Source organism: Oncorhynchus masou, chromosome 21 (assembly GCF_036934945.1).
Source record: "Oncorhynchus masou masou isolate Uvic2021 chromosome 21, UVic_Omas_1.1, whole genome shotgun sequence".
Lineage (NCBI taxonomy): Eukaryota > Metazoa > Chordata > Actinopteri > Salmoniformes > Salmonidae > Oncorhynchus > Oncorhynchus masou.
Window position 1 is genome coordinate 35641983 of NC_088232.1, and position 12420 is coordinate 35654402.

General features: G+C 41.9%; 2 protein-coding genes and 1 pseudogene across 2 annotated transcripts; 2 read left to right on the forward strand and 1 right to left on the reverse strand.

Moving 5' to 3' along the window:
- Window positions 1–539: 539 nt before the first annotated feature.
- On the forward strand, window positions 540–1922 carry LOC135507497 (KATNB1-like protein 1; annotated as a pseudogene).
- A 2279-nt stretch (window positions 1923–4201) lies between these two features.
- On the forward strand, window positions 4202–11370 carry LOC135508245 (fibrinogen-like protein 1-like protein). Its single transcript, XM_064928303.1, has 3 exons — window positions 4202–4389; window positions 4596–4760; window positions 5403–11370. The coding sequence occupies exons 2-3, from the start codon at window positions 4613–4615 to the stop codon at window positions 6095–6097; spliced, it is 843 nt and encodes a 280-aa protein (XP_064784375.1). The 5' UTR covers window positions 4202–4389; window positions 4596–4612; the 3' UTR covers window positions 6098–11370.
- LOC135508244 (muscarinic acetylcholine receptor M5-like) lies at window positions 7640–9226 on the reverse strand. Its single transcript, XM_064928302.1, has one exon. The coding sequence runs from the start codon at window positions 9224–9226 to the stop codon at window positions 7640–7642; it is 1587 nt and encodes a 528-aa protein (XP_064784374.1).
- Window positions 11371–12420: the final 1050 nt, after the last annotated feature.

Here is a 12420-nt window from a genome sequence, read left to right on the forward strand (position 1 = left end):
TCAATGTGGTGTGGTTCAGGTTCCCACTCGGCCGTCAGCCCTTCAATCTCTCACTCTGGGTATTCCCAGAGCCATTTACAGTGCTTTGTGTGTGTGTGAGGAGTTTTGATGTACATTGATTGAAAATAATGTGTACTTTTTGCATCATGAGCATAGTTGAACTGTTGTACACCAACGGAACCAAATATAATATTGTATTACTCCGGTTTTTGTAAACAAAGTAAATGTAAACAAACACTATATAGCCTCAACACATGGTTAAAACTGCAATTCTGATATCATAGATGGATCCATAGCTCTGCCTATGAATTTGAGAGTGATTACATTTCTCCAGCCCCATCCTTCAGCTGTTCTACTGATACAGAGGCTGGGAGATGGCTTTGTTATTGTTAACTGCTGATTGCCACTTTAATGAAATCTTGAACTGGAACAACCCTCATACCTTTTTTCATCGCTTCATATAAAGCGTCTGCTAAATGGGATATATTATATATATTATATAACTGATGATTGAATCTAGTATGTCTGAGTATTCAACCATGTCTTTGTTTCATAGACGTCTGGCAGGTCGTTCAAGGAACAACCCTGGAAGACTGAAGGGAGTTGTGTCGTGTACTGTAAGTGGAAGACCCACCATCTCACTATCATTCAGAGGAAGCAGCGATCCACAGGGAGGACTTATGATGTGGCCAACAAGGAGAACAAAATGGCCTGTGTGCAGAGCATGTAAGAGATCGTCTACATGGACCCATGGGAGGTTCCACCCACTGCCCATCATACTAACAAGACTGACGAGGCTGGTTCAAAAGACAATGACTACTTCACAGAGGTGTGAAATATCAGTAGTCTGTTTGCCTTAAGGGTTGATTGTCTCATCATGGTGATATGCTTGGTGTCACAAATATTTGAATGTATTCCACCTCCGGTCTTCTGCTTCCCACAATACAAAGCTGCTCTTTGGAAGAAATCTGAGACTAAATCTAGCCTTGACCCTGTGACGAAGAAATGTTGGAGGACTGCTTACATATTTTTTAAGGTACAGTAGAACTTGTCAAGATTGAAATATCGCAGGTTTTATTGGTCCAAAGTTTTGATTCTATAATAGCATAGCTCTTTTGTCCTACAGGATCAAAGACACTTGTAAGTAATAACAAAAAGGTACATTTCTAATGTTTTTTTCCTGGTAAAAAAAACAATGATTACAATTTACGTTTAATGCCATTTATGTATTATTTATCTAATCTTTCCCCGATAGTCTTGACGATGAGTCAGAGTCATCCAGTGTTTCCATTGGCTGTTGTGTTGACCTTTTCCCTCTAGTGAATAAGGTCCTCACTAGTCCATATGAAGAGTGAGTACCACTGTTAATGACACACTATCCATTATAAATTCTTGATAATCCAACCAAACTGATCCCATGTTGTCTTGCAGCTACCTGGTAGTTGGTTAACGATGGGTACAATCAGTGTTGAAACATTGGTGGCCAGAGCTCTCAACAAGTCGAGGTACTAATGCTCAATCTATGGATGGGTAGGTTTTAACAGAAAATATATGTCAATCTATCGTAAATTTGGTAATTTATCCTTGAATAACTTTTAAAAGTGTATTCATATACAGTATTAATTTATTATGTCTGTGTCCATATTTTCCATGAGTTTAGTAGATAGACCATACATAGTTCAAGAGAAAATAGCCTAATTAATGAAAAAAGCATCTCATCAAACAATTACATTATTTTCAATCAACTCTGCAACTCTTCCAACATTTACTTTTTTCCAAACTGCCACCAGTTTGATGCCAAAACAGTTCCTAGTAATATACCCTCCCTTTGCAACACTATTTAAAATACATGATAATTTGAACATAAGTACAAATAGTGTTTGTGATGTATGTGACTTTCATTCCTGTTTTTCAGGCTATAGACTCTTACCTGTTTCAGTTGCAATGGTGGCCCATGTCAAGCTCAAGTCCTGATGACTTTGTTTCCAAATTCCCATTGTGAAACAACTCACAAGAACCAAATGGACTTGTGACTCAATGAACTGCGCTACTTGAAGTGTTATGCTTGGAAAAGCATAACCTAGTTCATTTGAGGGCTGCTAAAGAGTGTCTATCTGACTCAGAGAGACACTCCAGACAATGATTGTGCCTAATTCTTTTTAATGACACAGTGCAGTCAAACAGGATGTCCCTGTGTTTTATATACTGTATATTTCCACACTATGAGGTTGGAATAATAATGTGAAATTGTGGAAATTATAATAATGTCCTTTTCGTGGAAGAGCTGTTTGAAAACTGACTGTTTTAGTGGGATGGGGTTTTGGTCTTCCATGGTACTATCACCATGCGGTAAATTAGTTAATAGACCAATGAGAAAGAGAATTCCAAACATCTCTGCCAATGACAGCTAATTTCCACTCCAACCACTCCCAGAAAGTCCTAGCAAAGTTCTTGATGAAAGTAATTTCTCTTTGCTAAGAAGCTATTTTTGTTTCTTTTTGACCATTTTAATTGAAAACAATCACAGTAAAAGTACTTAGTTGTTACCCATAAGTGATTTGATATTGAGCTAAAAATGGCTGCATTGGATCTTTAAAGCATTTTCATTGAATTAGAATTTGATATGACCACAATGCTATCATGATTTCATCTCAACGGCACAACATTGATCCAAAGGATGAAAGCGCATAGAACTGTCTGGTTACAGTAGTGAACCATTTGAAGTTGTATTTAGTTAATTAAAATGGTACTTAAACTTGTTTTATAGTAAACAAATAAATTACTTAGATATAAAAATGTCAGCCATAAAATGTTATCCTGTGTGGCTCAGTTGTTAGAACATGGCACTTGCAACGCCAAGGTTGTGGGTTTGACTCCCACGTGGGACCAGTACAGAAAAATGTATGAAAATTGATTTTAAAAATCAAATCAAATTGTATTAGTCACATGCACCCGAATACAACAACCTTACAGTGAAATGCTTACTTATGAGCCCCTAACCGACAGTGCAGTTTAAAAAAAAAGAATCTGGATAAAAGTAACAAGTAATTAAAGAGCAGCAGTAAAAAATAACAATATATACAGGGGGGTTCTGGTATAGAGTCAATGTGCGGGGGCACCGGTTAGTTGAGGTAGTAGTTGATGTACATGTAGGTAGCGTTATTAAAGTGACTATGCATAGATGACAACAGAGGGGGGTGAGGTGAATAGTCTGGGTAGCCATTTGACTAGATGTTCAGGAGTCTTATGGCTTGGGGGTAGAAGCTGTTGAGAAGCCTCTTGGACCTAGACTTGGGGGTAGAGGCTGTTGAGAAGCCTCTTGGACCTAGACTTGGGGGTAGAGGCTGTTGAGAAGCCTCTTGGACCTAGACTTGGGGGTAGAGGCTGTTGAGAAGCCTCTTGGACCTAGACTTGGGGGTAGAGGCTGTTGAGAAGCCTCTTGGACCTAGACTTGGGGGTAGAGGCTGTTGAGAAGCCTCTTGGACCTAGACTTGGGGGTAGAGGCTGTTGAGAAGCCTCTTGGACCTAGACTTGGCGCTTCGGTTAATATCAACCGCCACTGCAGAAGGTTTCATTTTTGTTTCGTCAGGCTATTGAAATATTCCAAGCCCTAGTTAGAGGCCATAACAAGGACCCAGAGTATAAATAATGCCTGGAGTTTTTCTTGGTCAGGTCACATGGTTAGAAAATATTCCTGGCCCTATTCATAAGGTACAGTATGTGTTGTGTTAGTCCTCCAGACATAGTTTAAATTCACTGTTTGAATCATCATGAAGATAAGTTGTTTAGGCCTTATCGTTTATGGTGCTTTGTTTATGACTATCTTTGTATATTAAAACACATAGCTGTAAAATACCTCTTTGCATAACAGGGACATGGTGATACAGTATTTGTGAGGATGGGGGAACACATTTAGGGGATGCCAGTTTTAAAAGTTGTCTTGTTTGTTGTTCTACTTGATCAGCTAAAACAAACTGACATTGCAACACCAAGACAAAGGTTACAATCGCTTCTTCCCAGCAGTGGAGGAAGTGTTCAGAAGGTGAGATATTAGGCAACCATCCCACTTGACACAGATACGTTGAAGGTTGCTTTAACCCATGGTGTTTCCTATTGTGACGTGAAGCTGAGGCTGAAGTCCAGTCGTGACTGGCCTGTAGAGGCTGTGTGGAAGGGACTGCACCTCAGTGGACTGGTTGGCAGCCTGGGTGGCCTTGTTTGTTCTCTCTCTCTCTCTCTCTCTCTCTCTCTCTCTCTCTCTCTCTCTCCCTCTCTCTCTCTCTCTCTCTCTCCCCATGTTGTGCTATCAAAGTACAATGTGTGTATAACGGTTTATGGTCACAGAGCGCAGCACACAAACACACACACAGTGGAACAGTAACAGTGAAGGTAAGTGTTCATTCTTTACAACATTTCAGTAAGGTTCTTAAAGTACCTGTTCTATACATTGTATTCAAAAATGACAGATTTTTGTCCAAGTATGAAATTGTCAAATACATGTATCTCTTGAATGGGCGTAACACAATTGTTAGAGAAATTGCATTACCACTCTGTATGTATGGTGAATTGAATCCACATGTCTGTTTACCCTGAAGGAACTTCCCGTTAGAAGATGCAGAGTTTTGGGACATGGGCAGTGGCAGTAGCAGCAGCACTGGTGATCAGTCTGATGGGAGTACACACTAAACACCTGGTAGCTGAGAACACCCATCTCCTGACCTCTGAAGAGCACAAGATGGTCCTCAACCAGGGAATGAAAGGTAGGGATGACAATACTGTATTATTATTAATGGAATGTAATTACCAACATAATATAGAAATGGATTCTACAGTAGGACTTATGGCTGTTTCTGTAGTTGTCATGTGTCATTTCAGTGGGATTTAATTTGGGCTATCTTTGCTGATAGACAAACCCGTTTGTTTTGAGTCTCTGTAATTCTGGAGGTAGTTCAAATACAAAAGCCTAGACCGAATTACTTACTGACCCTTCTATACTTCATACTTGACAACTGTGTTCCTATAAACTTATTTCACATTTCTTACCTGCTGCTGAGAACTGTAGTGTATTGTAGTGACACACTTTTGTCAGACTAAACAACAGAGATGCTACGTTAGAGCATCAAGGTTTGACTACGCTTGTCATGGACACTAAAATCCCATGGATTATGAAACTGCCAACAGTCATGAAGATTAGCCCATTGATGATAAGACAGGGAGTGGCAGGTTAATCATCGTGGTTCGTCATCATACAATACCTTGAATAGGTGTACACAATGATTAGAAAAATAAATCCAGATTATCTACTTTGATTTACTCAACTTGATCTCATGTTACTCGTCAACTCTTTGTGCAATTTGCGTATTGTGGGTGTTAATTCAGTTTGTTGCTCTTTCACCCTTCAGAGTACCCCAGGGATTGCTATGAGATGTTGATGGGTTCAGGGGGTCAGGCCAGAGATGGAGTGTACTTGATTCAGCCAGCTGACTACCCCATCCTGGCCTACTGTGCCATGCAAGATGGTGGTTGGACCGTAGTGCAGCACATCACGGTTAACAGCAGCGTGGACTTCGACCGCACCTGGGTCGAATACAAGCAGGGTTTCGGGGTGCTGAATGGTGACCACTGGCTGGGGAACGAACACCTCCACCATCTCACCCGAGGGCCAGGACGCTACAAGCTGGGGGTCAAGCTGGTGGACAAAGATGCCGTCGCCAAGATTGGCGAGTATGACCCTTTCATGGTGGAGGACGAGCGGTCTGGGTTCAGGCTGCGTCTTGGTCTGTTCCAGGGCTCTGCCTTAGACGCTCTCACCCAGGACACAGAGAACTACCTGCATGACAACCAGAGGTTTACCACCAAGGACCGAGACAATGACAACTACTTCCAAAACTGTGCTAAGCTGGAGTTCCAGGGTGTGGCGGGAGGGGGCTGGTGGTACGACGCCTGTGCTGGGGCCAACCTCAACCGCAGGAACGTGATCTACTGGCAGAAGGACTGCAACAAAGAGCACCTGTGTAAATACGCCTGGATGATGGTAAAGCCCTCAGACACAGTAAAGGTGGTCCACACTGGGGACTGTAAGAAGGATGAACTGTGAGTCTGTTGTCTGGAGATTAGGTTGATCTATACCATCTGTGGTTATTCTAACGCAGTGGTTCTCAAAACATTGTTTACGTAATAGAGACAATAGTTCAACACATTTAATTCAGAAATACATAGAGACATATGATCACAAAATGCTGTAAACAAAAGTGTAAAAAAAAGATCTATAGTTATTTTGGGGACTTCATACACTTATATCTCCCCCTCTACCTTTCCCCCAGAACTGTATGTCTAAATGATCACAGACCACATTTTGTGGTCATTATATCATAGCTTATTACACATGTAAAACCATTTTTGCTATATTTATTTACTCACCTAATATCACTGAACGAAAAACAAGATATACTGGATCAAAATAAGATTCAATCCAGTAAGTTTACAGTAGATTTTCTGATGACACATTTGATTAAATAACTAGATTTTAACATTTTTTGATGGTTCTGGTCAATTGAAATTCTGTAAATGTAATGTCTAGCAATGGGGACATGAGAATTATACAGCACAGAATGACCAAAACAAAAGCCTGTCTCCTCAGTACAGACAGACGTTAAACACATTCTAATGAATACATGACACAGAACAGTGCATGAATCAAAGCCTACGGTCTCCCACTCAGTATGGATGTAAATGTTGAGGGCTGTCACTGTACTGAGTGACTTATAGTGACCCTGGACAGATTAAATCACTCCCTGATATGATCCCATGCTTAGGCCTGAACTGAACCCACTATGATTGATTAAAGGCTAATCCTTATCTGACAAGTAATTTGTCAGGTGTATACTTTATGCGGAAGTGTCCCATAAACCATTGCATGAAATCACGTGTTTTACACAGTTTATGTGCAGATTAAAGCTGCTGAGTTGAGAGTAAGACTAATCGTTATAGAATTTATAGAATTTGATATTGAAAACTCAGCATTTACTTTAATCAAATCTCTTCCCCTCTGTTTCTGTGGTGTCTGGATTCATTTGGATTGAGGGATGAATACATTTGTACTGTATATGTGTTTGTGCTTGTGTATTGGTGGAAATATTGGCTGTTGAATGTTTGATTATTAGTATCTGACAAAAGTCAATGGTACATGTGAACAAGGCTTTGATGATCAGAGTGTACAAGCATTTGTTATCCAGCTCACTCTGAAATCAAGTCAAGAACTGTGATAGCCCTTAAAATAAACACAATGTAGTCTAACATAATGCCTAGAAAACATTCAGAACATGTTTTTCTATGAAATATCTCCAACTGTTTTGTGCATGTTGGGTTATTTTTAATATTTACATGTTCAATTATGTATTGGTGTACAGTATCAGCATTTGGGGCAAGATTATCAAACACTTCTGAATTCCTTGTGAGCAGTGATCAAGGTATTGATTAAAGAACAATACCATTGACAAACTAGAGTCTTGTCTCTAACCTTTGCACTTTTGACACACCCTACATGTAGACATAACTCAAATACTGACAGAAATATTTCCACATCTATCGAGTCATATAGTCTTCATACTCGTTCCTCTGAAAGGAAGGTGTGAATGGCTCATGTTAGCTTGCTGCTCACAACAGGGTTTTGCCCATACCAGTAGAGTTTCTCTTCCACTCTCTTCTTCTTCCACTGACAGAGCAGCAGCATGCGGAAGGTCTTCTGGAAGGTCTTGTTACAGAGGGCGTAGCACATTGGGTTGACTGTACTGTTGACATAGCACAGCCAGTAGCCCAGGTGCCAGAGAGACACAGGGATACAGTCAGAGCAGAAGGTGGAGATGAGCACCATGATGTTGTATGGTGTCCACGTCAGGATAAAGGCCAGCAGGATAGCACTGAGAGTCTGGGCAGCCTTCCTCTCCTTAATCAGCACCATCCTCTTCCTCTTGGTCAGCTGGATCTTCAGAGTGGTGTCTATTGGCTTGGAGGAGGAGGTGGAGGGTGGGGCACTCATAGATTCAGCTGAAGAGAAAGATGATGGGGCCATGTTAGTGTCCCCATTCTTGCTCTGCTGGGCACCGCTGCTAGTGTCTTTGGGAACTGGTTTAAACTTGTAGGACACACACTTCTTGCTCTTCTGGGAGTTGGTCTTTGGTGGCGTGTGGATGAAGTTGTTCTCCTCATAACTGCTGAGCTGTTCTTTATCACAGCCCGCTGCACCCGTGCTCTGCCTACACTCCTGGTTCCGGCAGGTGGGCTGAAAGGCCCCCGGGGACACGGGCCGCTCCTCGTCCTCCGAGGAGGCATAGCTGTTGAAGGTGGTCAGCTGGTCACTCTTGGACCACTCGTCATTGGTGGCTGCTGCTGATTTGGCTGCATTGCTCCTGTTGGAGGAGGACCAGGAGGCCTGGGTTCTGTCCCGGGAGGCAGAGCTGAGCTGCTTGCAGTTGAAGCAGGATCTAATGATGGTTTTCTGGGGCTTGGTGACACCAGTGTCTGTGGAACTGTTGATGCCCTGGAGCTCAGCGAGGTCCTTGGTGCGACGTTCCGTCTCCTTGTAGATCCGACAGTACAGGATGGTCATGATTGACACTGGGATGTAAAACGCAGCAATGGCTGTCCCAAATGTTATCACTGGCTCTGAGAAGAACTGGATCTGACACTGCCTTTCAGGGACTGTCCTTTTCCCCACAAAATACTGCCAGCAAAGTATGGGAGGGGCCCACAGGATGAGGGACACCAGCCAGGCCATGCCTATCATGACCCCAGCCCGTTTGGGGGTGCGCTTGGCTCTGTAGGTCAGGGGTCTGGTGATGGAGAAGTACCGGTCAAAACTGATTACCAGCAGGTTCATCACTGACGCATTACTGGCCACGTAGTCCAAAGCCAACCAGAGGTCACAAGCCACACTCCCCAGCGCCCAGTATCCCATCAGTATGTAGGAGGTGTAGAGGTTCATAGAGAACACACCTATAATGAGGTCAGCTACTGCCAAACTCAGCAGGTAGTAGTTGTTGACTGTCTTCAGCTGGCTGTTTACCTTAAACGACAGCATCACCAGGACGTTCCCCACTATCGTAATCAGGCTCACGATGGCCGACACAGTTGCTATGGTTATAACCTCCCATAGACTGTGTGTGCCAGGGGGGATGTCTGATGCATTGCCATGTATGGATAAGTTCTGTATTCCCCCACCTTCCATGTTGTTTCTCTAATGTTGTCCTTATTGTGGTATGAGTGGTATGGCTATGAGAGAGTAATCTGTTGGGTATGCCATCTTGAGTAGGCTATCCTAGAAAGAAGAACAAATAAAGTGAGTTAATAAAATAACAAATGCAGTTTACAAGTGATCTTTTCATGCAAAGTCAAACTCCATGTGCAGTATATAAAATAAAGGGTAGTGCCATAAATAGTCACTAGATGGCAGTAATAATCAACAATCATCCCCATGAGAGTCTAGTAGTAAGTAGGGCAGCAATGCTCACACTGGCCAAATATGGGGTCCATTCACCTTGCAAAACATCTTGTCTAGACAGTTTAAGACCTCAATGTAAATAATGTGATAACAGCACCTAAAAAGTATGCATGTTTGTGCTGTGTCATATTAAAGTGTATGATTCTATTTTTGCTGCAAAAAAGCTCAGGTAGAGCTGTGTCACACATGAATGTCTGTATGAACATTTTAGGGCCATTAGGTCATATAAGCACTCAGGTCTCTTTTGCTATAGTTCTTGTGTGTTCATCTAGTATGTAAAGATATGTGTGTCTGTATTGAGGTCTCTCACAGACAGTTTGTTACACTACAGAGGTACATTAGCAGACAAAGAGGCTTAGCAGATTGACACATGGGTCATTGTAGGCAGTCTAGCCAAATTACACTTTTTAAATCCAGGTCATTAAAATAACTAGTCCGTTGCTCATCAATATCAACAAGCATGTTTCTTGTCTGTATTAAATGGATATACTGTAGATATCACAGTATTATGTCAGTGGCTCTCTGTAACCAGGGTGACGATGAAGTGATTGCTTCTGATTCTGAATGACGAACACTGATATCAGTGGAGCTAAATAAAATGTGCTTAAGCTTTGTACTGATGGAACAATCAACAAACAGACAAAAGATGACCATGACATTTCTGTCCCAGAGGTTGTTTGTATTGTCTGGCGAGGCGGTGGTTTTATCAGGGGTTTTCTCTGCCTCCTGGCTGAGTTTACCCAGCTGAAGAAGAGCAGCATCCCAGTTCTTGGGACACGTAGTGCACCATATGTACTGACCGGGATTGATAAAACACAATTAAACCTGGGCCTTTGCAGTTTCTCCACACACCTTTATGAGATGAATCCACCTCAGATCACTATGGCGGTGCTAAATCCCAAGGTCTTGGTCTCTATATTTCTATCTGTTTTCCTGGCTTCAGCCTCCCCGCTCCGCTTCTGAATGGGCTGACTGGGATGTTTTATTTCAATGTCAAGACTGTTTGTGATTAAGTAGATTGTAGATTAGCAACAAAATACAGGCTACGAGGCTACCAGAATTGTCCTTTACACTTAACACTTTTTCTCCAAAGTGACCTACAGATTCTGAAGTGTCATATGTCAAATGGCCTCCATGGTAATTGAACATGCAACCTTGGATTCGATTCTAACCAATTGGGTTAAAACAGAGTCCTACATCAAGCCCTGGAGACAGGAACTTCAAGTGCTCATTTCAGCGTTGTCCATTTCTTCCCGGCAGGTTATTCAGTTTAATGATCATGAACTCAGGCATTATGTCAATGGAACAGCACCCTTAGAGACTGTGGAATGAAATAATGATTGGAGTGATTGCTATCATTTATTCTTCCTGTGTTTCTCTGTCACATCTGACAGCAATCGTTTCTCCTTTCATTTCATTTTGTTCTTGACAATACTGTAGGGAGGAAAAGAAAACCACATCTCTAATAATATTGAGATGAAGAAATGGTGTTGTTAAGAGAGATGTGAGCAACATTTAGTGAGTCATATTTGATCTAAACTGAGTATACCTGTCACACCCTGACCATAGTTTGCTTTGTATGTTTCTATGTTTTGTTTGGTCAGGGTGTGATCTGAGTGGGCATTCTATGTTGTGTGTCTAGTTTGTCTGTTTCTGTGTTTGGCCTGATATGGTTCTCAATCAGAGGCAGGTGTTAGTCATTGTCTCTGATTGGGAACCATATTTAGGTAGCCTGTTTGCTGTTGGGTTTTGTGGGTGATTGTCTCCTGTGTCAGTGTTTGTACCACACGGGACTGGTTTCGGGTTTTCACATTTATTGTTTTGTAGGTTGTTCTTGTGTAGTTTTTCTTATTAAAAAACCATGAACTTGAGTTGAGTTTATTTTTATTTTTACAGGGACAGTGCACATTAATCAACGTTTCAGTTAAAGTGCCGGTTTTAGCCAGCCGGCTAATTTTCAACCGCAGTCCCTGGGCAGGTTATTAAAAACAATTACAATATAGACAATAGCAACATAGAACAAGCAAGACATAGCAACATAGGACAAGCAAGACGTAGCATACAGACAGAGCAACATAGAGCAAAAAGCAGCAAGACAAAATTCATAAAAGCAACAAAGTGTTTCCACACCTCACAAGCTACAGACAACATAGAAAGCGGCAACACACAGCTAGGGACCATGTTCACAAATCTGATTGACCTTTAGCCATGTCTTCAAGCATTTTGTGAAAGTGTGATATGTGGTGCAGTTATGTGTGTCTGATGGCAGTGTATTCCAGACATGGGAAGCTCTCACAGAGAATGCAGATTTACTAAAGGTGCTTTTCCTTAGGGGAACCATACAGTCACCTCTCATGGCAGACCTTGTGGATCTGCTGTCATATATCTGGGTTTTCTGTTTAACAAAAATATTGAGTGGAGGGGAGCCAGGCCATTAAGGATCTTGAATACAAGACATGCGTCGGTGTATTGCACAAGATTTTCCCAACTCAACCACGCTGCGTATTGGTCCGCCTCTCCTTCGACGGAAGAATCCCGTTACAATACCAAACATTAGGAACACCTTCCAGTTGAGTGTGAAAAACACACCAACGTTGCAGTTCTTGACACAAACCGTCTCGCCTGGCACCTACTACTACCACACCCCGTTCAAAGGCACTTCAATCCTTTGTCTCGCCCATTCACCCTCTGAATGGCACACATACACAATCCACAATCCATGTCTCAATTGTTTCCAGGCTTAAAAATCATTGTTTAACCTGTCTCCTCCCCTTCATCTGTTTGAAGTTACATCAAGAAGGATCATAGCTTTCACCTGGATTCACCTGGTCAGTCTATGTAATGGAAAGAGCAGGTGTTCTTAGTGTTTGTATACTCAGTGTATAGGGTTGACTGTGTCTACTACCATGAAAATACATCTA

Coding starts and splice junctions, on each gene's coding strand:
- LOC135508245 (XM_064928303.1), top strand. CDS start 4,613: ATGCAGAGTTTTGGGACATGGGCAGTGGCAGTAGCAGCAGCACTGGTG. Junction 4,761..5,402: donor CCTCAACCAGGGAATGAAAG/GTAGGGATGACA, acceptor TTCACCCTTCAG/AGTACCCCAGGGATTGCTAT.
- LOC135508244 (XM_064928302.1), bottom strand. CDS start 9,226: ATGGAAGGTGGGGGAATACAGAACTTATCCATACATGGCAATGCATCA.